The sequence below is a fragment of the Tamandua tetradactyla genome, chromosome 23 (genome assembly GCF_023851605.1).
Source record: "Tamandua tetradactyla isolate mTamTet1 chromosome 23, mTamTet1.pri, whole genome shotgun sequence".
NCBI lineage: Eukaryota > Metazoa > Chordata > Mammalia > Pilosa > Myrmecophagidae > Tamandua > Tamandua tetradactyla.
The window spans coordinates 37340513-37368138 of NC_135349.1; the positions used below are offsets into that span (position 1 = coordinate 37340513).

The 27626-nt window shown below is 37.5% G+C and overlaps 1 protein-coding gene across 2 annotated transcripts in view; it reads left to right on the plus strand.

Moving 5' to 3' along the window:
* RRN3 (RNA polymerase I transcription factor RRN3) overlaps nt 1-27626 on the plus strand; it is a 50762-nt gene that overhangs the window by 20670 nt on the left and 2466 nt on the right. For both annotated transcript variants that reach the window (XM_077141641.1, XM_077141640.1), the window contains exons 7-17: nt 332-395; nt 1153-1222; nt 4746-4844; nt 5820-5912; nt 13970-14108; nt 17076-17206; nt 20206-20336; nt 21222-21406; nt 23007-23115; nt 26158-26310; nt 27309-27396. In XM_077141641.1, coding sequence (XP_076997756.1) covers nt 332-395; nt 1153-1222; nt 4746-4844; nt 5820-5912; nt 13970-14108; nt 17076-17206; nt 20206-20336; nt 21222-21406; nt 23007-23115; nt 26158-26310; nt 27309-27396 — 1262 coding nt within the window. The remainder of the gene's footprint in view (nt 1-331; nt 396-1152; nt 1223-4745; nt 4845-5819; nt 5913-13969; nt 14109-17075; nt 17207-20205; nt 20337-21221; nt 21407-23006; nt 23116-26157; nt 26311-27308; nt 27397-27626) is intronic.

Below are 27626 nucleotides of genomic sequence, written 5' to 3' on the forward strand. Positions count from 1 at the left end.
ACAGTGCCTCCGATGTCTTGGAGAATGCATGCTGAATGTTAAAGTATACTTGTGACTGTGGGACATAGTCTAATAAGTAGCCTGCTACAAATGGCAACCTTAGAGGGAATCTTTTGTTATATTTAGCATTAATATGCAAAATTGCTTTAATTGCATTACTGGTAAAATTAGTCCATTTAGTTTTTACTGGCAGTTGGTTGCTGAGAAAAATCTTAAAGTTAGTCCTTTTCTGATAAATCACTCATTTTGGCTCACAGGTGTTTTTAGTTTCAAGTGCCTAATTTTCTGGTTTTAAGTTTTGTTTTGATACTCATACTCACTTTCTTTGTAGATCTTCCTGCAAATTTCGACACATGTCACAGAGCCTTGCAAATAATAGCAAGATATGTCCCATCGTGAGTATTCTTTTGGTATTTATTTTGAATCACAATATTTCATTGTCAAGAAGATTGTAGTTAATCTATAGAGAGGATTATAAAATGTTATAGCATAAAAACTCGAGTTATACAGTGTGCTTTTGTGTCCTGTTGATGAACCATTACAATTTACAGAAAACCGTGTTTTCTGTTCATTGTCTAAATTTTTCAATACTTGTATGCACATTCTCTCCCAAACTTGATATAGTGGTTGGAATTTTGCTTTTATCTCCAACAGATGTAATATAGAACATTTTTCAGTGAGAAACCCCTGGGTGTATTGTGTCATGCCATATGAATAAAAATTGCAGTTCTCAGAAAAACTTTTCAGGTTTGTTGGTTTCTTTTGGAGGGGTGGCAGGACTTCCAGTTTATTATCTGTTAACTTACAAAAATATCCAAGTTGATAATTTTTTAAATTAAAGATAATGTATGTATGTAGTAGAAAATGTATAGATTTTAAGCTGAAGCTCTTTCTTTATCATGTGAATAAAAGCCTCTCCCTCTCATTTGCTTATTGATACGAAAGTTAATATGTTTTCCAGATATATCTCTGGAAGCTTCCACCCCCAAACTGTTATAGAATTTCTCTGACAAAATCATGCGTATATTTTAAGAATCAGTTACTTGGGGTAGCAGTTGCTGTTTGTTTCCTATATCTATTTATTTCCTCTAAGAATGGGAATGTTATCTTCCTAGAAAGTCCAGTTAACATTGATTGGTTGATTTCTCACAGGACACCGTGGTTTCTTATGCCAATACTGGTGGAAAAATTTCCATTTATTCGGAAATCAGAGAGAACATTGGTAAGAAATCTTTTCAAAGGGAAAATAATGGAGAAGTTTTGTATCATTTCATTTTCGATGATATTATTACGTGTTTTTTCTTAAAAAGTTTTATCTTAGTATATTTTCAACCCAAAACTAAAAATTTGACTCAGATTCCTTTCTTATCAAGGGACTAACTGGGGATTCCCGGTGGCTTTTTTCCTTGTTACAACATACAAGTCGGGAACAGAGTCATTTCAGAAATATTTTTACAAGCTTAGTACTTATACAGATAAGAATATTAGAAGTTACTAGTTCCTATCTTTACCAACATGAGCATGCCTTATTTGAAGAGTTAGTCTTTTATTTGTGATTTTGCCTAAGTTTTTGTACAGTATTTAGATGACCTGTGTGGTTTTAAATAATTTCAGTAGTTCCATTTAAACATAGGTTATTTTTTCTTAAGTTAAATGTTACATATATTTTATATGGCATTGATATTTTATGCAAATTTTTACAGTTGTGTGTTTGAAGTGGAATATTAGAAATCCTTCTATTGCTTATAAATATACATGTAAAAATCTTTAACAAAATACTAGGGGTGGGCCACAGTGGCTCAGCAGGCAGAGTTCTCACCTGCCATGCTGGAGACCCAGGTTTGATTTCCGATGCCTGCCCAAGCAGAAAAAAAAAAGCAGAATACTAGAAAACTGAATCCAGCAACATATAAAAAGAATTATACCTTATTACCACATGGATTTATCCAAGGAATTGAAGGTTGATTTTTTTTTTAACTTTTTATTTTGAAATTCCTTGAAACTTATAGGACTATTAACAAAAATAAAACAAACCTCATACAGAGAATTCCAATATACCCCAACATAGTAAGTGGGATTTGTCACAGTATTGTGGTACCATCACCATCTTCCATTACTAAAATTTCTATCTCCCCAGATAAAAACCCTATACCCTTTAGGCATCAACCACCCATTCCTCTATATAACAATCTTGTTTGTTTTGATACCATCTTAACTTCAATGCTGTATACAGACTGTGTTCCTATACCCTTCTATCCTTCTATAGTTCTCACAAATTACAGTTCTTGTCACAAATACATTAAAAGTTCAAACCCACTGGTTTATCATTACTTTTTATGCATTTATATCCTATGGGAAGTAAAATGGAGTTACAAACCAAAAATACAGTAATAATGGCATTGATATTTACCCTGGGGTATCTCACTGCTATCTTGAATCAACTTGGGCCCAGAGTTTTGTTTTTGTTTTCAGTTTTAGAAATACAACTTTTATTGTCATTTGTCATAAAGTTCCCATAGTGACTTTCTAGTAGATTCTTAAATGAGCCTGTATCATCAAATTATCTGGGGCTTTAATGGGACTTTTTTTTCAATATGATTCTGGAAAATTGGTTCCCTTGTTTTGCTTCTGTCTAGAAACTGATCCTGGTGACTTTTTTAACACAATTTTATTGAGACATATTAAATATTCACATACCATACAGTCATCTAAAGTGTACAATCAGCGGTTCATAGTATCTTCATATAATTGTGCATTTATCACTACAATCAATTTTTGGACATTTTCACTATTTCAAAAAAAAAAAGTTAAAGTAAAAAGGAATACCCAATATGGACTCATTATAATATAAAAATTCGGTGAACTAAAATCAAGAGCATTGGTTATCAGGTTGGGGCATATTGTAAAGGGTCCTAGATTGTCAGCTTTTACAGCAGTCATATATATATTCAGGAGGTGTAACTGTAGATTCAAAATTCTGAAATATTGAGATGTATTTATATAATACGGTCTTTTCCAGAAACTCCAGGTATTTATATAACTCAGAGTTAGAGCTCTGAAGCTATGAAAGTTTAGAAGTACCCCATACAGGAACTGTTTAAAAAGTTGAAAAAGTGATCATACGTTGGGTAGAGATATGAATGAAGCTGATCTGGATAGGACTAAGATTTGTCAGAAGACTGGGTAAAGGATGATATCCATATTTTAAAACTTTGACTTCTGTGTGAAACTAAAGGGAGAGATGTTTATTTGGCGCAAAATTTATATTTTGGGTAGTGCATGTCCTAATTTAACTTGTATGATCAGTTTAGTTGAACACCCTAAGTACATGAACTCTTGAATAGGGCATGAGATTTTGTTGGTTTGTCCAGGTTAGTGTAATGCCTCTGATAAATCCCAGAGTGATTTGGACAGTGAATAAAGAAGTATTTGCAAAATCCCCTTCAGGGCAATGGGGAGAAAGAGCGAAATATTTAACTTCCCCATTTGGAGAATTTCGGATAGTCTTACAAGCAGTGGGGTCAACCAAATCAATAGGCCAAGCCCTCGATCTTGGGATTAGCCCCTATGAAGCTTATTCCTGCAAAGGATAGGCTAAGCCTACTTAAAATGAGGCCGAAGAGTCACCCCCAGAGAACCTCTTCTGTTGCTCAGATGTGGCCTTTCTCTCTAACCCGGTAGAGCAAGTGAGCTCACTGCCCCTCCCCCTCTACATGGGCCATGACAGAAATCCCAAGGTGAGCCAGGGCCTGGCCTCTTGGGATTGAGAAAACCTTGACCAAAAGGGAAAAGTGAGAAATGAGAAAAAATAAAGTGTCAGTGGCTGAGAGATTTCACACAGAGTCATGAGATTACCCTGGAAATTATTCTTACGCATGATATAGATATCCCCTTTTTAGTTTGTAATGTATTGGAGTGGCTAGAGGGAAGTACCTGAAACTGTAGAGCTGTGTTTCAGTAGCCTTAATTCTTGAAGATGATTTTATAATGATAAGCCTTTTACAATGTGGCTGTGTCATTGTGAAAACCTTGTGTCTGATGCTCCTTTTATCTAGGGTATGGACAGATGAGGAAAAAATATGGATAAAAAAACAAATATAAGGCAGAACAAAGTTTAAAATAAACTGAGTAGATTGAAATACTATTCGTCAATAATAGGGAGGGGTAAGGGATATGGTATATATGAGTTTTTCATTTTTTTTTTCTGGAGTGATACAAATGTTCAAAAAATGATCATGGTGATGAATGTACAACTGTGTGATGATATTGTGAGCCATTGATTGTACACCATGTATGGAACGTTTGTATGTTAAGTTTTATCAACAAAAATATTTTTTAAAAAAAGAACACTTTGGGTGCAGGATGTCTTTTTGGAGTGATAAAAATGGTCTAAAGTGGATTGTGGTGATGCACAGTTCTAAAAATTACTGATTTGTATATTTTAAATGGGTGATTTGTTTAGTATATGAGTATCTCCCTAAGGCTATTTAAAAAAAAAAAAACACTGTAGAAGTATATAAATTGCTGATTCAATTTACTGGGATAGTTAATCCGATAATATATTGAACATGGTTTTGCTTATGTGTATTCTAGATCCAGATTCACAAAAGTTGTTTTTATATTGCTAGAGAGTATATTTTTACACATTTAAATATTTGAAAGTAAAGGTTATATAATTGATGGTTTGCTTACATAATTATGAAACATATTTTCTCTGTTGGAATGTTTATCTTTTTATGTTTTAGGAATGTTATGTTCATAACTTACTAAGGATTAGTGTGTATTTTCCAACCTTAAGGCACGAAATTTTGGAGCTTGTAATTGAAAAATTACTCAAGTTGGATGTAAGTATTAAATAATCTGTTTTTCTCTTTAATTTTCACTTAGTGAACATATGCTCGTTTTATCATCATATGAAAACCAACATATAACCATGCTGGAAAAGAATGCACATTTTGCTGACATTTTTAAGGAGGATGAGAAAAGTAGAACGCCTTGGGTTTGGTGATTAGAAGATATGGGTTGTTTTTGTTTTTTGTGTTGGCTTTCTAAAAGACAGTCTCAGTGGAGAGAACTCCATTTCAGTAAAGAGCCTGGGTGGTTTGAAAGTGGTGGCTCTTACAGGCATGTGTGAGGTTTTGTGATGAAAAGGGGATAGAGCAGGGCTAGAGAAGCTCTTCTTTTTTAGAATTGGGAAGACTTGAGCAGATTTGTGGACTGAGGAGATAGGAAAAAATCAAAGGAGACCGTCTTGGAAAAAATGGAGATCAGGCACACTAGTACAGTGCTAACATGGAGTAACACCTCTTAGATCAACTACTTATATAATCTGTAAAGTCTTTCTCTGATGTATACTTAAAGAGCATTTCATGGTATTTATAGAAAGAGGGTCATGCACAGATAGTAATAAATAACTGATTTGTGCTGTGTCAAATTTTAAAATATTGAATGTTGACTTGCATTTCATTCTTTGTTCAGTTGATTGATAATATGCTCCTTATTCAACTAATTCCTTGTGCATAGTAAGAGATCATATAAAGGTTGAATTTGTTGAAGTCATCTAATTCAGAGCATCTTGACACAGTTTGTGTTATTTTTATACAAATCCATAACAGTTATGTATTGGTTTATAATCTTATATATTAATGACTCAGATCAATTTGATGGGTGTGTACTATAATTTTGTGTTGTGTTATGGTACTTTAGAGAGTGGTAATCTGGTCACCTTCACAGTACGGGTATCAAATGCATTTTCAGCCCCAGCGTAACATAGTTGTATTTTAAATACATTTATTCTTATTTTTTTTTCCTTATTATAGGTGAATGCATCCCGGCAGGATATTGAAGATGCTGAGGAAACAGCAGCCCAAACTGGTGATGGGACAGATGCCGCAGAAGGCTTGTTTAATATGGTCAGCACTTATACTAATGAAAGCAAACAAACTTTTCAAATTTTAGAGTGTAAAGAGATACCTAAAAATGTTTCAGTTTTACTCTTATAATTTTAGAAGCTTACTTCGATTATTTTTGAAAAGCACATATTGCTTGTGAATGGGGTGATAAATAGAAAAGCATACCAGTTTAATTTCTTTGTTTTACAAGTTTATACCTAAGAAGTGGTATTCTTTACCTGGGTGAGGTCTTTAAATTGGGTCCACTAGGAGGAGATCCTGAAAGAGGGATTCAGTGCTCTTGCGATACAGGGCATGATGAAGTAGGGAAGGGTAGGGGAAGTTGCTAAGCAAGGGTTGGTCTCATTTGGAAAGTTGCTACTGCCTGCATCTCAGGAGCACTAATTGCACCACAGAACTTGTCCCATTTTGAGGCTTCTTGTGGCCCCTTTGTAGTGAGTCGTTGGCTCTGAGTGAGAGGGGCAATAAAGAGTTCAGGAAGGGCAGTCCTGGGTCCTGTTCTTTTGAGGGCGATTCGCTGGAGAAGGGGCAGCTATGAGCTGTTGGCAGCCAGTACCCATAGCAGTTGGGGATTGGATGCCCTGACCTGAAAAAGGAGGCTTGGCACTGAAAGGACCCTCCATAATAGATGCCAGGAGCTAGGGAAATCTGTCATGTTTGCTTGGCCAGGCTCTACTTGGGTCTTTAAATGAGAATTGGATGGTTCCGATTCACATCCCTGGTTGAGAGCCCCTGCCTAGAAAGTTACCTGCATGGTTTCTTTGTTTTATCTTTTAAAGGAAATAACTATTTCTAACCACTGAGCTACTTTTACTGAATTTTTTTTTTTTTATTAATTAAAAAAATTAACTAACACAACAATAGAAATCAATCCATTCTACATATGCGATCAGTAATTCTTAATATCATCACATAGGTGTATGGTCATCATTTCTCAGTACATATGCATCGATTTAGAGAAAGAAATAGCACTACAACAGAAAAAGAAATAAAGTGATAACACAGAGAGAAAACACAAATAAAAATAAAAAGTACAAAAATATATAAGAGAAAAAAAAACAAAACAAACAAAAAAAAAACTATAGATCAGATGCAGCTTCATTCAGTGTTCCAAGATAATTACATTACAATTAGGCATTATTGTGCTGACCATTTTTTTTTTTTTTTTTAGACGTCATACCATTCTACATATGCAATCAGTAATTCTTAACATCATCACATAGATGCATGATCATCGTTTCTTAGTACATTTGCATCGGTTTAGAAGAACTAGCATTATAACAGAAAAAGATATAGAATGTTAATATAGAGAAAAAAAATAAAAGTAATAATAATAAGAACAAAACAAACAAAACAAAACAAAACAAAAACCTATAGCTCGGATGCAGCTTCGTTCAGTATTTTAACATGATTACTTTACAATTAGGTATTATTGTACTGTCCATTTTTGAGTTTTTGTATCTAGTCCTATTGCACCGTCTGTATTCCATCAGCTCCGATTACCCATTATCTTACCCTGTTTCTAACTCCTGCTGAACTCTGTTACCAATGACATATTCCAAGTTTATTCTCGAGTGTCGATTCACATCATTGGGACCATACAGTATTTGTCTTTTAGCTTTTGGCTAGACTCACTCAGCATAATGTTTTCTAGGTCCATCCATGTTATTACATGCTTCATAAGTTTATCCTGTCTTAACGCTGCATAATATTCCATCGTACGTATATACCACAGTTTGTTTAGCCACTCGTCTGTTGATGGACATTTTGGCTGTTTCCATCTCTTTGCAATTGTAAATAATGCTGCTATAAACATTGGTGTGCAAATGTCTGTTTGAGTTTTTGCCCTTAATTCCTTTGAGTAGATTCCCAGCAATGGTATTGCTGGATCGTATGGCAATTCTATATTCAGCTTTTTGAGGAACCGCCAAACTGCTTTCCACAGTGGTTGCACCATTTGACATTCCCACCAACAGTGGATAAGTGTGCCTCTTTCTCCGCATCCTCTCCAGCACTTGTCATTTTCTGTTTTGTTGATAATGGCCATTCTGGTGGGTGTGAGATGATATCTCATTGTGGTTTTGATTTGCATTTCTCTAATGGCCAGGGACATTGAGCATCTCTTCATGTGTCCTTTGGCCATTTGTATTTCCTCCTCTGAGAGGTGTCTATTCAAGTCTTTTTCCCATTTTGTGATTGGGTTGGCTATCTTTTTGTTGTTGAGTTGAACAGTCTCATTATAAATTCTGGATACTAGACCTTTATCTGATATGTCGTTTCCAAATATTGATTCCCATTGTGTAGGCTGTCTTTCTACTTTCTTGATGAAGTTCTTTGATGCACAAAAGTGTTTAATTTTGAGGAGTTCCCATTTATTTATTTCCTTCTTCAGTGCTCTTGCTTTAGGTGTAAGGTCCATAAAACCGCCTCCAATTGTAAGATTCATAAGATATCTCCCTACATTTTCCTCTAACTGTTCTATGGTCTTAGACCTAATGTTTAGATCTTTGATCCATTTTGAGTTAACTTTTGTATAGGTGTGAGATATGGGTCTTCTTTCATTCTTTTGCATATGGATATCCAGTTCTCTAGGCACCATTTATTGAAGAGACTGTTCTGTCCCAGGTGAGTTGGCTTGACTCCCTTATCAAAGATCAAATGACCATAGATGAGAGGGTCTATATCTGAGCACTCTATTCGATTCCATTGGTCGATATATCTATCTTTATGCCAATACCATGCTGTTTTGACCACTGTGGCTTCATAATATGCCTTAAAGTCCGGCAGTGTGAGGCCTCCAGCTTGGTTTTTTTTCCTCAAGATGTTTTTAGCAATTCCGGGCACCCTGCCTTTCCAGATAAATTTGCTTATTGGTTTTTCTATTTCTGAAAAATAAGTTGTTGGGATTTTGATTGGTATTGCATTGAATCTGTAAATCAATTTAGGTAGGATTGACATCTTAACTATATTTAGTCTTCCAATCCATGAACACGGTATGCCCTTCCATCTGTTTAGGTCTTCTGTGATTTCTTTTAGCAGTTTTTTGTAGTTTTCTTTGTATAGGTCTTTTGTCTCTTTAGTTAAATTTATTCCTAGGTATTTTATTCTTTTAGTTGCAATTGTAAATGGGATTCGTTTCTTGATTTCCCCCTCCGCTTGTTCATTGCTAGTGTATAGAAATGCTACAGATTTTTGAATGTTGATCTTGTAACCTGCTACTTTGCTGTACTCATTTATTAGTTCTAGTAGTTTTGTTGTGGATTTTTCCGGGTTTTCGACGTATAGTATCATATCGTCTGCAAACAGTGATAGTTTTACTTCTTCCTTTCCAATTTTGATGCCTTGTATTTCTTTTTCTTGTCTAATTGCTCTGGCTAGAACCTCCAACACAAGGTTGAATAATAGTGGTGATAGTGGACATCCTTGTCTTGTTCCTGATCTTAGGGGGAACGTTTTCAATTTTTCCCCATTAAGGATGATATTAGCTGTGGGTTTTTCATATATTCCCTCTATCATTTTAAGGAAGTTCCCTTGTATTCCTATCCTTTGAAGTGTTTTCAACAGGAAAGGATGTTGAATCTTGTCAAATGCCTTCTCTGCATCAATTGAGATGATCATGTGATTTTTCTGCTTTAATTTGTTGATATGGTGTATTACATTAATTGATTTTCTTATGTTGAACCACCCTTGCATACCTGGGATGAATCCTACTTGGTCATGATGAATAATTCTTTTAATGTGTTGTTGGATACGATTTGCTAGAATTTTATTGAGGATTTTTGCATCAATATTCATTAGAGAGATCGGCCTGTAGTTTTCTTTTCTTGTAATATCTTTGCCTGGTTTTGGTATGAGGGTAATGTTGGCTTCATAGAATGAGTTAGGTAGTTTTCCCTCCACTTCGATTTTTTTGAAGAGTTTGAGGAGAGTTGGTACTAATTCTTTCTGGAATGTTTGATAGAATTCACATGTGAAGCCGTCTGGTCCTGGACTTTTCTTTTTAGGAAGCTTTTGAATGACTGCTTCGATTTCTTTACTTGTGATTGGTTTGTTGAGATCATCTATCTCTTCTTGAGTCAAAGTTGGTTGTTCATGTCTTTCCAGGAACCCGTCCATTTCCTCTAAATTGTTGTATTTATTAGCGTAAAGTTGTTCATAGTATCCTGTTATTACCTCCTTTATTTCTGTGAGGTCCGTAGTTATGTCTCCTCTTCCATTTCTGATCTTATTTATTTGCATCCTCTCTCTTCTTCTTTTTGTCAGTCTTGCTAAGGGCCCATCAATCTTATTGATTTTCTCATAGAACCAACTTCTGGCCTTATTGATTTTCTCTATTGTTTTCATGTTTTCAATTTCATTTATTTGTGCTCTAATCTTTGTTATTTCTTTCCTTTTGCTTGCTTTGGGGTTAGCTTGCTGTTCTTTCTCCAGTTCTTCCAAATGGATAGTTAATTCCTGAATTTTTGCCTTTTCTTCTTTTCTGATATTGGCATTTAGAGCAATAAATTTCCCTCTTAGCACTGCCTTTGCTGCGTCCCATAAGTTTTGATATGTTGTGTTTTCATTTTCATTCGCCTCGAGGTATTTGCTAATTTCTCTAGCAATTTCTTCTTTGACCCAGTCGTTGTTTAGGAGTGTGTTGTTGAGCCTCCACGTATTTGTGAATTTTCTGGCACTCTGCCTATTATTGATTTCCAACATCATTCCTTTATGGTCCGAGAAAGTGTTGTGTAAGATTTCAATCTTTTTAAATTTGTTAAGACTTGCTTTGTGACCCAGCATATGGTCTATTTTTGAGAATGATCCATGAGCACTTGAGAAAAAGGTGTATCCTGCTGTTGTGGGATGTAATGTCCTATAAATGTCTATTAAGTCTAGTTCATTTATGGTATTATTCAGATTCTCTATTTCTTTGTTGATCTTCTGTCTAGATGTTCTGTCCCTTGATGAGAGTGGTGAGTTGAAGTCTCCAACTATTATAGTATATGAGTCTATTTCCCTTTTCAGTGTTTGCAGTGTATTCCTCACGTATTTTGGGGCATTCTGGTTCGGTGCGTAAATATTTATGATTGTTATGTCTTCATGTTTAATTGTTCCTTTTATTAGTATATAGTGTCCTTCTTTGTCTCTTTTAACTGCTTTACATTTGAAGTCTAATTTGTTGGATATTAGTATAGCCACTCCTGCTCTTTTCTGGTTGTTATTTGCATGAAATATCTTTTCCCAACCTTTCACTTTCAACCTATGTTTATCTTTGGGTCTAAGATGTGTTTCCTGTAGACAACATATAGAAGGATCCTGTTTTTTAATCCATTCTGCCAATCTATGTCTTTTGATTGGGGAATTCAGTCCATTGACATTTAGTGTTATTACTGTTTGGATAATATTTTCCTCTAACATTTTGCCTTTTGTATTATATATATCATATCTGATTTTCCTTCTTTCTACACTCTTTTCCATATCTCTCTCTTCTGTCTTTTTGTATCTGACTCTAATGCTCCCTTTAGTATTTCTTGCAGAGCTGGTCTCTTGGTCACGAATTCTTTCAGTGACTTTTTGTCTGAGAATGTTTTAATTTCTCCCTCATTTTTGAAGGATAATTTTGCTGGATATAGGAGTCTTGGTTGACAGTTTTTCTCTTTTAGTATTTTAAATATATCATCCCACTGTCTTCTAGCTTCCATGGTTTCTGCTGAGAAATCTACACATAGTCTTATTGGGTTTCCCTTGTATGTGATGGATTGTTTTTCTCTTGCTGCTTTCAAGATCCTCTCTTTCTCATTGACCTCTGACATTCTAACTAGTAAGTGTCTTGGAGAACACCTATTTGGGTCTAATCTCTTTGGGGTGCGCTGCACTTCTTGGATCTGTAATTTTAGGTCTTTCATAAGAGTTGGAAAATTTTCAGTGAAAATTTCTTCCATTAGTTTTTCTCCTCCTTTTCCCTTCTCTTCTCCTTCTGGGACACCCACAACACGTATATTTGTGCGGTTCATATTGTCCTTGAGTTCCCTGATACCCTGTTCAAATTTCTCCATTCTTTTCCCTATAGTTTCTGTTTCTTTTTGGAATTCAGATGTTCCATCCTCCAAATCACTAATTCTATCTTCTGTCTCTTTGAATCTATCATTGTAACTATCCATTATTTTTTCTATGTTTGCTACTTTATCCTTCACTTCCATAAGTTCTGCGATTTGTTTTTTCAGTTTTTCTATTTCTTCTTTATGTTCCGCCCATGTCCTCTTCATGTCCTCCCTCAATTTATCGATTTCATTTTTGAAGAGGTTTTCCATTTCTGTTCGTATATTCAGGATTAGTTGTCTCAGCTCTTGTGTCTCATTTGAGCTATTGGTTTGTTCCTTTGACTGAGCCATATTCTCAATCTTTTGAGCGTGGACAGTTATCTTCTGCTGCTGGCGTCTGGACATTTATTCAGATTTCTCTGGGTGTTGGACCCAGCAAGGTTGTAAGATTTTTCTGTGAAATCTCTGGGATCTGTTTTTCTTATCTTGCCCAGTACGTGGCGCACGTGGCACACGTTTGTCTCAAGTGTTTGGAATGGGTCTCCCCCAGTCACCGATCTCCGTGGCCTGGGGCTTTCGGATCCAAATCTCTCCGTTGGTTCAGGGGCCGCGCGTGGTGGGGGCGTCAGCTGCCGCGGCTTGAGGGGACCCTGTGGCTGGTTGCGGGCCGCAGCGGGCCTGGGGGATTCCCCACCAGACCAGGAAGCCTCCCGTGGGGGGGGGCTTCCGCGGCTTGAATAGCCCTCCTATCTGAGACTCGTATCCGCGGACTCGAAGCAGAGACTCGAAGCCGCCCGCAAAAGAGGGGTGCCACCTGCCTCAGCTTGGGAAACTTGCTTCTCCAATACTCTCAGCCGGCCCGGAAAGGGGGGAGGGAGTAGCTCGGACCACCGCAGCTGCCGCTGATCGGGAGATCGCACGCCGCTTGGTGGTCTCACTGCAGCCGAGTCTCGCAGTCAGTCTAGCCAGCCCAGACTTTGGATAGCCCTCTGATCCGGGACTCGTAGCCGCGGACTTAAAGCCGAGACTCGAAGCCGCCCGCAAAAGAAGGGCGCCGCCTACCTCTGCTTGGGGAACTTCTCCGATACTCTCAGCCGGCCCGGGAAGGAGGGAGGGATTAGCTCGGACCGCCGCAGCTGCGGCCGCTCGGGGGTCTCGCCGCAGCCAAGACTCGGAATCAGACTTGCCAGCCCAGACTTTGGATAGCCCTCTGATCCAAGACTTGTAGTCGCGGACTCGAAGCCGCCCGCAAAAGTGTGGCGCCGGCCGCCTTGGCTGGGAAGCTTGTCTCTCCGAGTCTCTCAGCCAGCCCCGGAAGGAGGGAGGGGTTAGCTCGGACCGCCGCAGCTGCGGCCGCTCGGGGGTCTCGCCGCAGCCAAGACTCGGAATCAGGCTTGCCAGCCCAGACTTTGGATAGCCCTCTGATCCGAGACTTGTAGTCGCGGACTCGAAGCCGCCCGCAAAAGTGTGGCGCCGGCCGCCTTGGCTGGGAAGCTTGTCTCTCCGAGTCTCTCAGCCAGCCCCGGAAGGAGGGAGGGATTAGCTCGGACCGCCGCAGCTGCGGCCGCTCGGGGGTCTCGCCACAGCCAAGACTCGGAATCAGGCTTGCCAGCCTAGACTTTGGATAGCCCTCTGATCCGAGACTTGTAGTCGCGGACTCGAAGCCGCCCGCAAAAGTGTGGCGCCGGCCGCCTTGGCTGGGAAGCTTGTCTCTCCGAGTCTCTCAGCCAGCCCCGGAAGGAGGGAGGGATTAGCTCGGACCGCCGCAGCTGCGGCTGCTCGGGAAATCGCCCGCCGCTCGGGGATCTCACTCACCGCAGCTGAGTTTCGCAGTCAGACTAGCCAGCCCAGACTTGGTTACGCTGTGTGTCCATTCCCTGCTGTAGCCCCGGGAGTTGTTTTGTACTGTTTCTGTTCACCTATTAGTTGATTTGGAGTCGGAGGAACTAAGACGCATGTACCTTACTAAGACGCCATCTTGGATCTCCCCTTACTGAATTTTTTAATGTCACCTTTTTTGCTTTATCTTCAAAGGATGAAGATGAAGAAACTGAAGGTGAAATGCAAACCGATCCTAAACCACTTAGTGAGATGGCACACCCTGTAGCTGAACGCCTGGACATCCTGCTGTCTTTACTTTTGTCCTACATTAAGGATGTCTGCTATATGGATGGTAACAGCCTATGCTACTAAGAACAGCTACTGTTTGTTGAACATCTACAGTGCATTTGACTGTGTGCTAGGCATACATATATTATCTAGTATGAGGAGAAAAAGTTTAGAGAGGTCAGGTAACTTCCCAATGTCACATATCTTTAAAATGGTAGGATTGGGATTCACATCTGTTATATCTATCTTCAAGATAAAGCTGATCTTTTCACTATGTGTTAAAAAAATACTAAAGGAACTTCTAAAAAGGGCGAACTACTTGAGTAGGCTTTTCTCCAAAGAAAATATAGAAATGGCCAATAAATTCATAAGAACATGGTCAGTATCATTGGTTATTAAGGAAATGCAATTTTTAAAAAGGAAAATAACAAGTGTTAGTGAGGATGTGGAGAAATAAGAACCCTCATATATTGCTGGTAGAAATATGAAATGGTGCAGCTTCTATGGAAAAGTCTGGTTCCTCAAAAAAGTATAAATGATTACCTTATAACCCAGCAATTCCACTCCTGGGTATATATCCAAGAGAAATGAAAGCATATATCCATACAGAAACTAGAAACAAAAGTTTATAGCAGCATTATTTATAATAAGCAAAAAGGTTGAAGCAACCCAAATATCTATGAACTGGTGCATGGATAAACAAATTGACAAATATACATACAATGGAATATTGTTCAGTCATAAAAATAAATGAGGTTCTGATACGTGCTACATATGAATGAACCTTGAAAACATACTAAGTGAAAGAAGCCAGACACAAAAGGTTGCATATTGTATAATTCCGTTTATATGAAATATCCAGAATAGGCAAGTCCATACACACAGGAAACAAATTAGTGTTTGCCAGCAGATAGGAAGTGAGCAAAGTTGTAATGTAGTAATTGCCAGCAAATACTTAATTGATCAAGGGTGTTCTGGGTAGATGAAAAATTTCTGAAACTAGAGAGAAGTGGTGGTTGTACAACATGAATGCATACTTAGCACAGAATTGTACACTTTAAAATGATTGTATGGCACATGAATTTTACTTCAGTTTTTTTAAAAAGTCTATAATAAGGAGTTTGGTTAGTTTTAGGCAGAGATCGAATTATGTTCACATTGCTCCAGACAGCTAAGACTGGTGCAGAAGGCGTTGGTTTGTAATGTTGCATGTTAGGTATTGAGTTTAGAAGGCCTACCCAGTACCATTGTTGTGCCAGGTACGACAGTGAACCACCCTGGTATGCTTCTTGCCCTTGTGATTTTGTCACGGGAAAAAAAACAGCAGATTTTTTTCTGTTAATAGATTTAAGAATGAACTTAGCCACTTAGAATAATAGACTGGAGTCTGGATAATATTTCTGTTTTAACTTTCTTCCTATTATAAAAATAATAAATTTTGATTGGAGAACATTTTGAAAATACAGGACAGGTTAAAAAAGACCATTTAAATTATTATGTTTGCACCATTTAGAGAACAGTTATCAGCATTTTGATGTGTCATACATATTTTTTTGTTAGTATTCATAGATTTGGGGCCATATTGTACTTTCCTAACCAGTCTTTTTCATTTAACTACTGTAAGCATTTTCTCATAACAGTCACTGTTCCTCTAAAACATAATTGTTAATGATTTTATAGTGTCCCCTCATATGGATTTAACTGGTCTCCTCTGTTTTTTTCTCCCTTTTTTGCCATTATAAATAGCAGTGTAGTGAACATCCGTGGGATCATATCTTTTGAGTATTTGCTTTTGATAAATTCCTAAGAACCAGAATTACTGAGTCAAAGCCTTCTGCTTCATGAATTATGAAATTGCCCTTGAGTAGGGTTGCTCATATGTAAGCCACCATGGCAGTGTGTGTGAGGTAGGGTCCTACTTTCTTGCCAGTGCTGAATGACTATACTTAAAAAGAAAAATTCTCTGCAATGCAAAATGAGACTTCACTTTAATCATAGCTTAATGGATGATGTGTTTCTTAATGGTATTGTGTTCTTTTTAATTGATGGCAAATGAGTGGGGACAACCAAATCAATAAGCTAAGCCCTGGATCTTGGAGTTCACCCCTATGAAACTTATTCTTGCAAAGCATAGGCTAAGCCTACTTAAAATTAGGCCTAAGATTCACCCTCCGGAGAACCTCTTTTGTTGCTCAAATGTGACCTCTCTCTAAGCCAACTCGGCAGGTAAACTCACTGCCCCCCACCCCCACCCCACCCCTGCCTGCCCGACATGGAACATGATTCCCAGGGGTGTAAAGCCCCTCCATCGTGGGACAGAACTCCCCAGATGAGCTGAGACCTGACATCATGGGGTTGAGAAAGCCTTCTCAACCATCTAGGCGAAGAGAGAAATGAGACCAATAAGGTTTCAGTGGCCGAGAGATTTCAAAGTGGAGAGGTTTATCCTGGAAGTTATTCTTACACATATAGATATCCCTTTTTAGTTTATGGTATATTGGAGTGGCTAGAGGGAAGTACCTGAAACTGTTGAGCTGTGTTACAGTAGCCTTGATTCTTGAAGACATTTGTTTAACGATACCACTTTTACAATATGACCATCTGATGCTCCTTTTACCAGGGTATGGACAGATGAGAAAAAAAAAATACAGATAAAAAATAAATAAATAATAGGGGGAATAAGGGATAAATAAATTGGGTAGATTGAAATACCATTGGTCATTGAGGAGGGGTAAGGGGTATGGATGTATGGCTTTTTTCTTTTTATTTCTTTTTCTGGAGTGATCCAAATGTTCTAAAAAATGATCATAGTGATGAATATACAAGTATGTGATATTGTGAGCTATTGATCAGTTATGTATGGATTCTGTGTGAAGATTTGTCAAAAATACATATATATATTTTTTTATTAATTAAAAAAATTAACTAACACAACATTTAGAAATCATACATATATATTTTTAAATGTTGGCAAATGAAAACAGCTTGCAAATATGTATTTATGAAACTGAAATGTTCTGTTTTCCTGTAGGTAAGGTTGATAACAACAAAACCAAAGATTTATATCGAGATCTGATAAACATCTTTGACAAGCTCCTCTTGCCCACTCATGCCTCCTGCCATGTGCAGTTTTTCATGTTTTACCTTTGCAGCTTCAAACTGGTAAGATCGTCATTAACATCACCTTAGCTTATTTTGTTCTTGCCCACTGTTCTAGTTTGCTAGCTGCCGGAATGCAATATACCAAAAACGGAATGGCTTTTAACAAGGGGAATTTAATAAGTTGCAAGTTTACAGTTCTAAGGGTGAGAAAATGTCCCAATTAAAACAAGTCTATAGAAATGTCCAATCAAAGGCATCTAGGGAAAGATACCTTGGTTCAAGAAGGCCGATGAAGTTCAGGGTTTCTCTCTCAAGTGAGATGGCACATGGCGAACACAGTCAGGGCTTCTCTCTCGGCTGGAAGGGCACGTGGCGAATATGGTGTCATCTGCTAGCTTTGTCTCCTGGCTTCCTGTTTCATGAAGCTCCCTGGGAGGCGTTTTCCTTCTTCATCTCCAAAGGTTGCTGGCTGGTGGACTCTCTGCTTCGTGGTGCTGCAGCATTCTCTGCTCTCTCTCAATCTCTCTGAATCTCCCTCTCCAAAACGCCTCCTCCTCCATAGGACCCCAGAAACTAATCAGGACCCACCCGAATGGGCGAAAACACGTCGTCACCCACTCCAGCCTAACAACCACCCTTGACCAAGTCACACCTCCAGGGAGACGACCCAACCACAGTTCCAAACACGCAACACTGAATGGGGACCAGAAAAAATGGCTGCCTTTACAAAATGGGATTAGGATCAAAACATGGATTCTCCAGGGGACATGCATGTCCTCAAACCAGCACAAACACCTCAACAACAAAGAGACAAACAACCCAATTAAGAATTGGACAAAAGCTTTGAATAGACATTTTTCCAAAGAAGATACACAAATTGCCATTGAGCAAATGAAGAGATGCTAAACATCTTAGTCATTAGGAAAATGCAAATCAAATCCACAATGATATACCCACTAGATACCCACTGGAATGGCTGCTATTAAAAACTGAAAAATTACAACAGTGGAGAGGTGTGGATAAAAAAGAACACTCATTCGTTGTTAGTGAGAATGAAAAATGATGCAGCTATGGAAGATAGTTTGGTAAATCCTCACAAAGTTAAATATACTGTTTTTGTATGCCTTAGCATTCCTACTTCTAGGTCTATACCTAAAAAATTGAAAGCAGGGACTCCAACAGATGTTTGCAAACCAACGTTCAATGCACTATTATTCTCATGTGCAAAAAGGGGATGGAAGCATTCCAAGTGTTTATCAACTAATATATGGACAAATAAAATGTGATATATACACAGAATGGAACATTTTTCAACCTTAAAAGGGATGAAGTTCTGATATATGCAACAGCATGGATGAGCCTTGAAGACTTATGTTGAGTGAAATAAGCAAGACACAGAAGGACAAATATTATATGAACTCACTGATATGAAGTAATTAAAATAAGCAAATTCATAGAGTAAAAAACTATAACATATGTTACCAGGGCCTGGGATGGGGTAGGGAATGGAGAGAGTTAATGCTAAAATTGTACAGTCTTTGTTTGAGATGATGGAAACATTTTGGTAATGGATGTTGTGATGGTGGCACAACATTGTGAACATAATTAATAGCACTGAAATATACATTTGAATGTGTTTAAAAAGGGAAATTTTGTGTTGGATATATATATATCACTAGAATAAAATGTTTTATTAAAAAATCCATAGGACCTGTATTAGTTAGGGTTCTCTAGAGAAACAGAATCAACAGGGAACACTTGCAAATGTAAAATTTATGAAAGTGTCTCACGTGACCGTAGGAACAGAGTCCAAAATCCACAGGGCAGGCTGCGAAGCCGATGACTCCGATGGATGGCCTGGATGAACTCCACAGGAGAGGCTCACCAGCCAAAGCAGAAATGGAACCTGTCTCCTCTGAGTCCTCCTTAAAAGGCTTCCCATGATTGCATTTAGCATCACTAATTGCAGAAGACATTCCCCTTTGGCTGATTACAAATGGAATCAGCTGTGGATGTAGTTGACGTGATCATGACCTAATCCTATGAAATGTCCTCATTGCAACAGACAGGCCAGCGCTTGCCCAATCAGATGAACAGGTACCACAACTTGGCCAAGTTGACACCTGTCCCTAACCATGACACCCACTAACAAGGAGAGTGGGGAAAGAGCAAAGGTACTTGCTTCTTGTGCATAAACTAAGCACTCTGAAAATGTCCACGGTTGGGCACTAAGTGGTGCTCTTCCCTTCAGTACAAGCTTTTTTCTATTCATATCTCACCTTCTCTGGGAACTGTTTAATTTTCTTTATGCTCTCTTAGGTGGAGCCTAAATATTGTAAATTCTCTAATCCAGAATTTTAAAACCTTAGGCTTTTTGCTTTCTTTTTTGGAAAAAAAAATCTTGGGAGGTTTTTCTCTTTTGTAGCTTCCTATAACAGGAGAGTATTGATGATAGATAAGAAAGTTAAACTTACTTTACCCAGTAGCCTTTGAAGAGGTATTTTCGGGTAATAGTAGGGGGAATGGTTGTACTCTTTTTTAAAGAGACAGTTTTGTACCATGATTAGCATAATTAGTTGAATCCTGACTATAGTTTAATCCACAGTTCTGTCTCTGGTTAAGATCAATATGCGCAGTCAAAGACTGGAAGGATACTTTGTACTCTGAAAGGTACTGCGGAAGGAATTCCCATGCAAGCGTGGTTTATCACTGGTTTCCAATTCCAGCTGAGCATCAGAATCATTTATAGAGCTTTTAAAATATGTGATTCCGAAGCCCTTGTCACAAACCTACTGAATCTACCTTCAGGGCTGATTTTGATGCTCAGGTAGGTTTGGGATCCATTGAATCATTTACTGCCCGGGATGCCTTGTGTTTTTATAGTAGATATCTTAAAGTATTTTAAAAATAAGAACCATGATAACTTTCTTCATTATTTAGCAGTGTAACTGAGATAGATACTAGAATTTTCCCATATTAGTGAAGTGAAATTTTAGGATTCTGGTAGCCAGAATGTCTTAGGCATTAAAAGATCAGACCAACACCTTCTCTTTTAATAGGGATTTGCAGAAGCATTTTTGGAGCATCTTTGGAAAAAATTGCAGGATCCAAATAATCCTGCCATCATCAGGCAAGCTGCTGGAAATTATATTGGAAGCTTTTTGGCAAGAGCTAAATTTATTCCTCTTATGTAAGTAACCTAATTTTCCAAGTATTTTTTTGTAACATGCTTTAAAAAGATTTAATCATTGTCTCAAATCAGATAAATATCTGCCTTATTTTTCAGTCGGTGTTTTAAGTAAAAAATCTGTTACCCCTCATTTTATGAGAGATATATTTCCAAGAGACAACTTCAGAATATAAAGTGCCTCCTTTTTTATATATAAAGCTTCATATGCACAGCTTTTGTCATATGTTCTGCATGGTTGCACTTGAACGTGAAGACACATTTGTCTTCATGGTTAGTGTATGGTGTTCTATACTGTTTTGATCCTTTTTATAGGTTTATCATTTTTCATTTGCATTCCAAATCAATTACCTTTAAAAGGGAAAACCCTTTTAAAGGTAATAGAAAGACCTATCTAGGCAGGCCAGTTCTCGGCCTATTTCTTCAACTGGTCTTTGAGCAAGGATGCTTTTAAAAATCCTTCCGCACCAACTGATGGCTCTCAGGCCATTTTGTCCCTAAATTGTTGACCTCAGGACTTCATAGGAAATGGTAAAATCAATCATCTTTTCCTGGTAATGCATCCCATTCTTCGGCAGGTATCACCTGGAGGACTAGGGGAGATATTGGAGAATCCTGAGTTGACTGGCAGAAATTTCCCCATTCCTTGGGACTTCATGTATCTTTAGATACCTACCAGTTCTTAGCAATTTTTTGCTCCTACCTCCATCCACCATCCATCCTTTTCATTTCTTTGCTTCTCATCTATGCCCAGGATAATATTTTAAAAGGCTGCAGAGTTTTCATAGTTTGTAATGATAGGTAATGGTGCATTTTTATGTCATTCTAGTTCTGTTTTGTTTTGTTTCTGAAGCAAGTAAAATTGACTTGAATTTTTTTTCTCCCTAGTACTGTAAAATCATGCCTAGATCTTTTGGTTAACTGGCTGCACATATACCTTAATAACCAGGATTCGGGGACAAAGGCTTTTTGTGATGTTGCTCTTCATGGACCATTTTATTCAGCATGCCAAGCCGTGTTCTACACTTTTGTTTTTAGACACAAGCAGCTTTTAGGTGGAAACCTGAAGGAAGGTTAGTGAAATGTGATATCAGAGTGATGGATGTGAGCTTGTCCTTTTATAGTTAATTTCCAACAGCTTATAGGCCTCTAAAAACCTTTGATCCTCCTCTATAATAGTTGATGGATTTGAGGTTGAGAATCCTGGCTTTAGAGGGTGGCATCCAAAGTAAATGTGAACCAGGAAAATGTTCTTCTGCAGAAATGAGGCCAAGTGCCTGCTGTGTTCCAGCACCGCATGCCAAACTTTCCACATACCCTCTCCTTGTACCAGAGCACAGAGAGGCAGTTTGCTCAAGTTATTGGCAAGACTAAGAAATTGAACCCAGTTGTATGCTCCTCTATCTGAAGATTTGAGGATTAATTTATAATTTAAATCTTCCAGATGCTTGTTTATTAGTGTATTTTAGTTGAATATAGTCTCTGAGGATAATGTAAATCACTTTAAGTTTTCTTTCTTTTCTTGAACAATTCAAATGGTTGAATAGGCTGTTTTTTTCTAAACGTGGATTTCTCAACCTCGGCATTTTTGACATTTTGAGCCGAATCATCCTCTGTGGTAGGAGCGCTGTCCTATGTATTGTACGGTGGTTTGCAGCATCTCTGGCCCCTACCCATTAGATGCCAAAAGCAGCCCCCTCTCCACCTGGGACAACTAAAACAAAAACAGTTGCAGGGTGAGGCAGGTGGGGGAGGGGTGCACACAATCACCTCTGGTTGAGAATTTTAGCTCTAAAGCAAACTTTTTTACATATTGTATTTTATATATATATATTTTAATCCTGCATACTTGTAAAAAGATGTATGTGTTAAAATTTGTTTTATAAACTAATAATAACCACCAGGTAAGTAAAATGTGTGCTTTTCTTTGTATAAATAAATAGTATCTTAGTTAAAGAAGATACATTTCTTGTAAGCTATGAGTGACGAAATGTACATTGAAGAAACTCCTAAAAAAATATACTTAAGTACAAGTTGATCTGCTTGCCTCTTAAATAAGTGTGGTATCTTTATTTCATTAATATAGGAATTTTATTCTCTAATTCCAAGACAGTGGTCTTTGCTAAATTTTTCTTTCTACCTCCAGAGTTTCTTTGTTTAAAAAAAAAAAAGGTGAAATACGAACAACTAGTACATACTTACAGAAGATGCTCAACATGGTTAATAATTTAAGTCACTCAAGTGAGAATTCTCTTTTGTTTCTTGTCTGTCAGATTGGTATGTTAATGTTGAGGAAATCAACATAAATACAGGAGAATTCCTCAAACCCAGTGTTTGCTGAGCTTGCAATATTCAAATTCCAAATGGTCGTATAGACTTATAAGCCCACTAGGAACAATGTACTTTACATCTGGATTTTTAAAAGAACATGCTGCTTTCTGATTTGCCTTTACAAAAACTTGCATAGTCATAAACAAATTGATTAGCTTGGTGACGTTCTTCTTGGCTACCTATTGTATTACTATTTACCCTTACCCTTATTTAAAGCGTTTCCACAAATAAATGGTTTGTGAGTCTGTTTTTAAAATGTGAAATGACCTGTAGTTTTAAAGATATCTTACTTTTAAGTTACATCGGTACCTTTTAAAACATCTTTTGTTCTTTTAATCAAAGGCTTGAGGTACCTTCAGAGTTTAAATTTTGAACGCATTGTAATGAGTCAGCTAAACCCTCTGAAGATTTGCCTGCCCTCAGTAGTTAACTTTTTTGCTGCTATCACAAGGTAAGTTCTTTACATTTTGTTGGAAGTTATTTAAAAGTAAATTTGTGTTAATTTTAAATTGCAAAATTGTTAAATGTCTATGAAATTCATAACACCAAAAAATAACCCAGTATTTGCCAGAAATACTGTAGTGAAACTATTGTTTTTATACTTTGCTGGAATTGAAATTGATACTACTTGTTATCCGAAGGGCATAATTCAGCAGTAGCCTAGGCACTTTGGAATAAGGAAGGCAACTAGTAAATTAAGCGGTACAAACCAAAGGTGTTTATTAGGATACCTAATAGTAAACTGGACATAAGATGAATTTCCAACCACAGGAGATTGGTTTAGAGAGGGACTATATTTTTTTTAGGTCTGTGGCTACAGCTAACACATAGGATTTACTGTGTGTCCGTTCTGAGCGCTTTAACTCATTTAATCCTCACACTCTTTGACTGTATTATTAACCCCTATTTATAAATGGGGAAAGGGGGGCACAGAGGTTAAATAACTCTCTTGAGTATAGCTAAACCGAGCCCATATTTGAATGCAGACAGCCTGGCTCCTTTGTAAGCATTCGCTGCTATTCTGCTTCATATAGAAAGTGAACTGGAGGCTGTGGGCATTTATTTAATCAGTATGTTCGGGCAGGACCAAAGCTCAAAAATCCTTAACAGAAAGGTATCCTATTAGAAGACAGGAATGATCACTTCTTCATTCCTTGGTCTCCTTTACCTAGCTTGCTGCTCTTACTCAGCAACCTTAAATCCTCCCTTACTGGGCATGTAGTTCAAGATGATGTATCCTCTCTTAAGATCTCAAAAAATAATAGTAAATAATTAAAAAAATAAAGAAACCTACAACAAGCAAGAGTGGTTAGTAGTTAAAAGATTTCAGCACAGTGGTGGGAGATGGGAAATAGCCAGAAGAAGAGTAAGGACTGATGAAACTGAGCGAGACGGCTGCCTCCTAGAATATGCTTGTGTGGGAGTGGGGGTCACAGTTGATGAGCAGACTTAATCAGTGGCTCTGGATTTGGGATTGGCATGTGCAAATGAGGTTAGTAGTGAGATACAAGGGTAAAAAGCAGGGCCTCAAAATAAAGGTCTGTATCTAGGATTTGACATACCATTCTCTAGCTGCATCTTTCACTTACTTAATGGTTTTGAATCATCCATGTTTAACATAACTTTATTTTTACTGTGTAATGGTCTAACCAAAAGTATGGTTGCTCGGGTGTAGGAGATGGACCTGCTTTGTGAGAAAAGCTTTAGCAGATATCACCAGTTGTTTTCCAGGGCAGTTTTGCAGATTTTTCGCTCCCACCAGGAGCAGGGAGTCAAATAGTCATACAGAAATAGAAGTATAGTGTGTAAAATTGCACTAGTGATCTGAGAACTTTAGAATATTTATTTTTGAATATTGTGGGAGGGAAGGGTCAAGGGTGAGTTCCTGACTTCATTCAACCCTCTGTCCCTTCCTCAGGAAAGTCCTAATTTCTTCTTTATCAACAACCGCTATTCCTTCTCACTAAATCCTAAATCTCTATTTCACCAGCCCTTTAATTCTTTTGCAGACATTAAAAAAAATAAGAAGACAGCTATATAATTTTGCAAATCTGTATCTTGGAAACATTTTAATTTTTGTGTGTGTGTGAGGGGTTGACACCTTTTTTTAAAATGGCAAGCATGAAGGAATTTAGAACAGAGCCAACCATGATTATTATAGCAATGCTTTTCATTGAACAGTTACTATTTGCCCAACACAATATAATTATTGGCTTATGATATCACTTTCAGTGCCCATTTATCCCTATTTTATTTTATGTCGCTTTTCCTCTATGTGCTTTTTTTTGAACTTTTTTATTAACTTATTTTTATTGTGAAATATATATACAAAAAAGCAATAAATTTCCAAGTACATTGTAACTAGTAGTTACAGAGCAGATTTGAAGTTTAGTATGGGTTACAGGTCCACGGTTTTTCATTTTTTTCTTCTAGGTGCTCTAAGATACTGGAGACCAACAGAAATATCAGTAGAATGATTCAGTAGTCATACTTATTTTTAAATCCTATCTTCTCTTTTGTACTCCTCCTCTTTAAATAACATATACATAAAAGCAATAAATTTCAAAGCACAGCACAACAATTAGTTGTTGAACAGATTTCAGAATTTGATATGTGTTATAATTAGACAATTTATGTTTTTATTTCTAGCTGCTCTAAGGTACTGGAGGCTAAAAGAAATATCAGTATGATGATTCAGCACTCATACTCATTTGTTAAGCCCTATCTTTTCTGTATAACTCCACCATCACCCTTTGATCTTTCTTCCACTTTTTAGGGGTATTTAGGCTATGTCCATTCTAACTTTTTCACGTTGGAAGGGGGTGTCGATAATATGGGATAGAGGGATAAAACTATCTGATGTTCTAGAAGGGCTGGCCCCTCTGCATTTCAGGACTTAGTCTGGTGCAGGGACCCATCTGGAGTTTGTAAGTTTTGGAGAGTTACCCTTATGCATGGAACCTTTGTAGAATCTTATGTAATACCATGGGTACTCTTTAGGATTGGCAAGAATGGTTTGTTGGGTTGGGATTTGGCAAGTTATGTTAGGTAGCAGTGTCTAACAGAAGCATGCATAAGAATGACCTCCAGGGTAGTGTCTCAACTCTATTTGAATTCTCTCAGCCACTGATACCGTATTTGTTACACTTCTTTTCCCCCTTTTTGTCAGGATGGCATTGTTGATCCCACAGTGCCAGAGCCAGGCCTCATAACATTTTAATTTTTAGTGAGTAATAACCTATTAATCTAAGCCCAATCCCATAGAGCTTCTAATTGATGGCTACATTTCCTTTCTTATCAAGCATATAAATAGTAGATACTGAGAGCTATACCCTGAAAGTATTAGTTTCTGCTTTATATTTTGTTTGCTCTGGTAATGTTTGGCAATATTTTTGTGGTCAATATAGTTGTCACACGTAAACCATTGTTTCCATGTGAAGTAATTTCAACATATTAATGCCTCAGTCTGCATTGATTTTGGTGTGTTCCACAGTAAATACCAGTTAGTCTTCTGTTACACTATCATTGAGAAGAACAATCGCCAAATGCTACCAGTTATTCGAAGTACAGCTGGAGGGGACTCTGTGCAAACCTGCACAAATCCACTTGACACCTTCTTCCCCTTTGATCCTTGTGTTCTTAAGAGGTAGGTACTCTTGAACAATTGATGCTGGCAGTGGGAAATGTAAATGTAATATATAATTGATTTTCCCAGGATTGGAATGTAGGGATTCTTGGTCATAAGTGGCCTTTCCTTGCTGCTCATTAGTGTCTCGTGGTCTCCTTGCATGTATTTCACAGGCTCCAGGTAGAAAATAACTGTCACAGTCTATTAAGTATCATAGACACACAGGGTTAGTAGGGCTTTTCCTCAGTAAGACCTCAGATTGACACCAAAGGTTTTTGATTTGTTTTTCTTTCTAAACCTGTTGGCTGAAATATATAAGGGCTTAAATGTATGTCAAGGTACTGTGATAAAGAGTGGGCTGTCTTTTCTTAGCTCGAATTAGTTTTTTGCCAAGTACTTGTTTCTTCCTCTAGAGACTACATACCATACTGTTGTTCAGGATAAACAAAAGCCAAACATTTTATCTACATGGATAATGCTGGAAGACCACCAAACCAGTCTTAACTTTGTATTCCTATAAGGAAGCCAGAGTTTTGCTTATTGCACAGTGTAACTAACACCACTATGACTTGGGATTGTCTGGTTCCCCAAATCTTAGTTGACTAAAAAAGCCAGATTTGTTGTTTTTCCCCAGACTTCTTACTTTGCAGCAAGTTACTATAGTCATATAAAAAAGGAAGTTGCAAAATATTATAATTTAGTTTTCATTTGGATAAACTGTAGTTCATTTGTCAGTCTTTGCAAAGTTTCGAAACAATTTCACTTGAAAATGAAAAGATGAGACATAGTGGATGCAGTATTTCATCTATATGAGAGATAAACTCTTAAAAGAGAAAGAGCCTATATTAGTCACAGGATTTGCATGTAGTATCTTTTGACACTGATTGTTTGAGCCGTAGTTTTCACTTCTGATTTTGGCAGATGGGTCTTATGAGAAAAGAGCTAAATATGGTTTGACATTCTCTATAGTATTTAACTTTTGATATGTCATTTAACTGAGTCATCTTTGTTGACAGGTCAAAGAAATTCATTGATCCTCTTTATCAGATATGGGAAGGAATGAATGCTGAAGAGCTTCAGGAATGTAAGAAACCCATTAAGAAGGTAATTTTATGATTCTGTATACTTTCTGGGACTCTCCTTTGTGATTACAGATTACAGTCAAGTAGTAAACAGCAGTGTTGTGCTTAAAAAATACTACATTTTATTTTATTCTGCTTTTAAAAATTCCAAGTGCAGATTAAATGTTCTTCATTGGAAGTAAAAGTTAATAGAAAATTAGCCAAACAAATTTTCAGTTTAGACCTTTGCCACTTATTACCGTTGAGTAACAA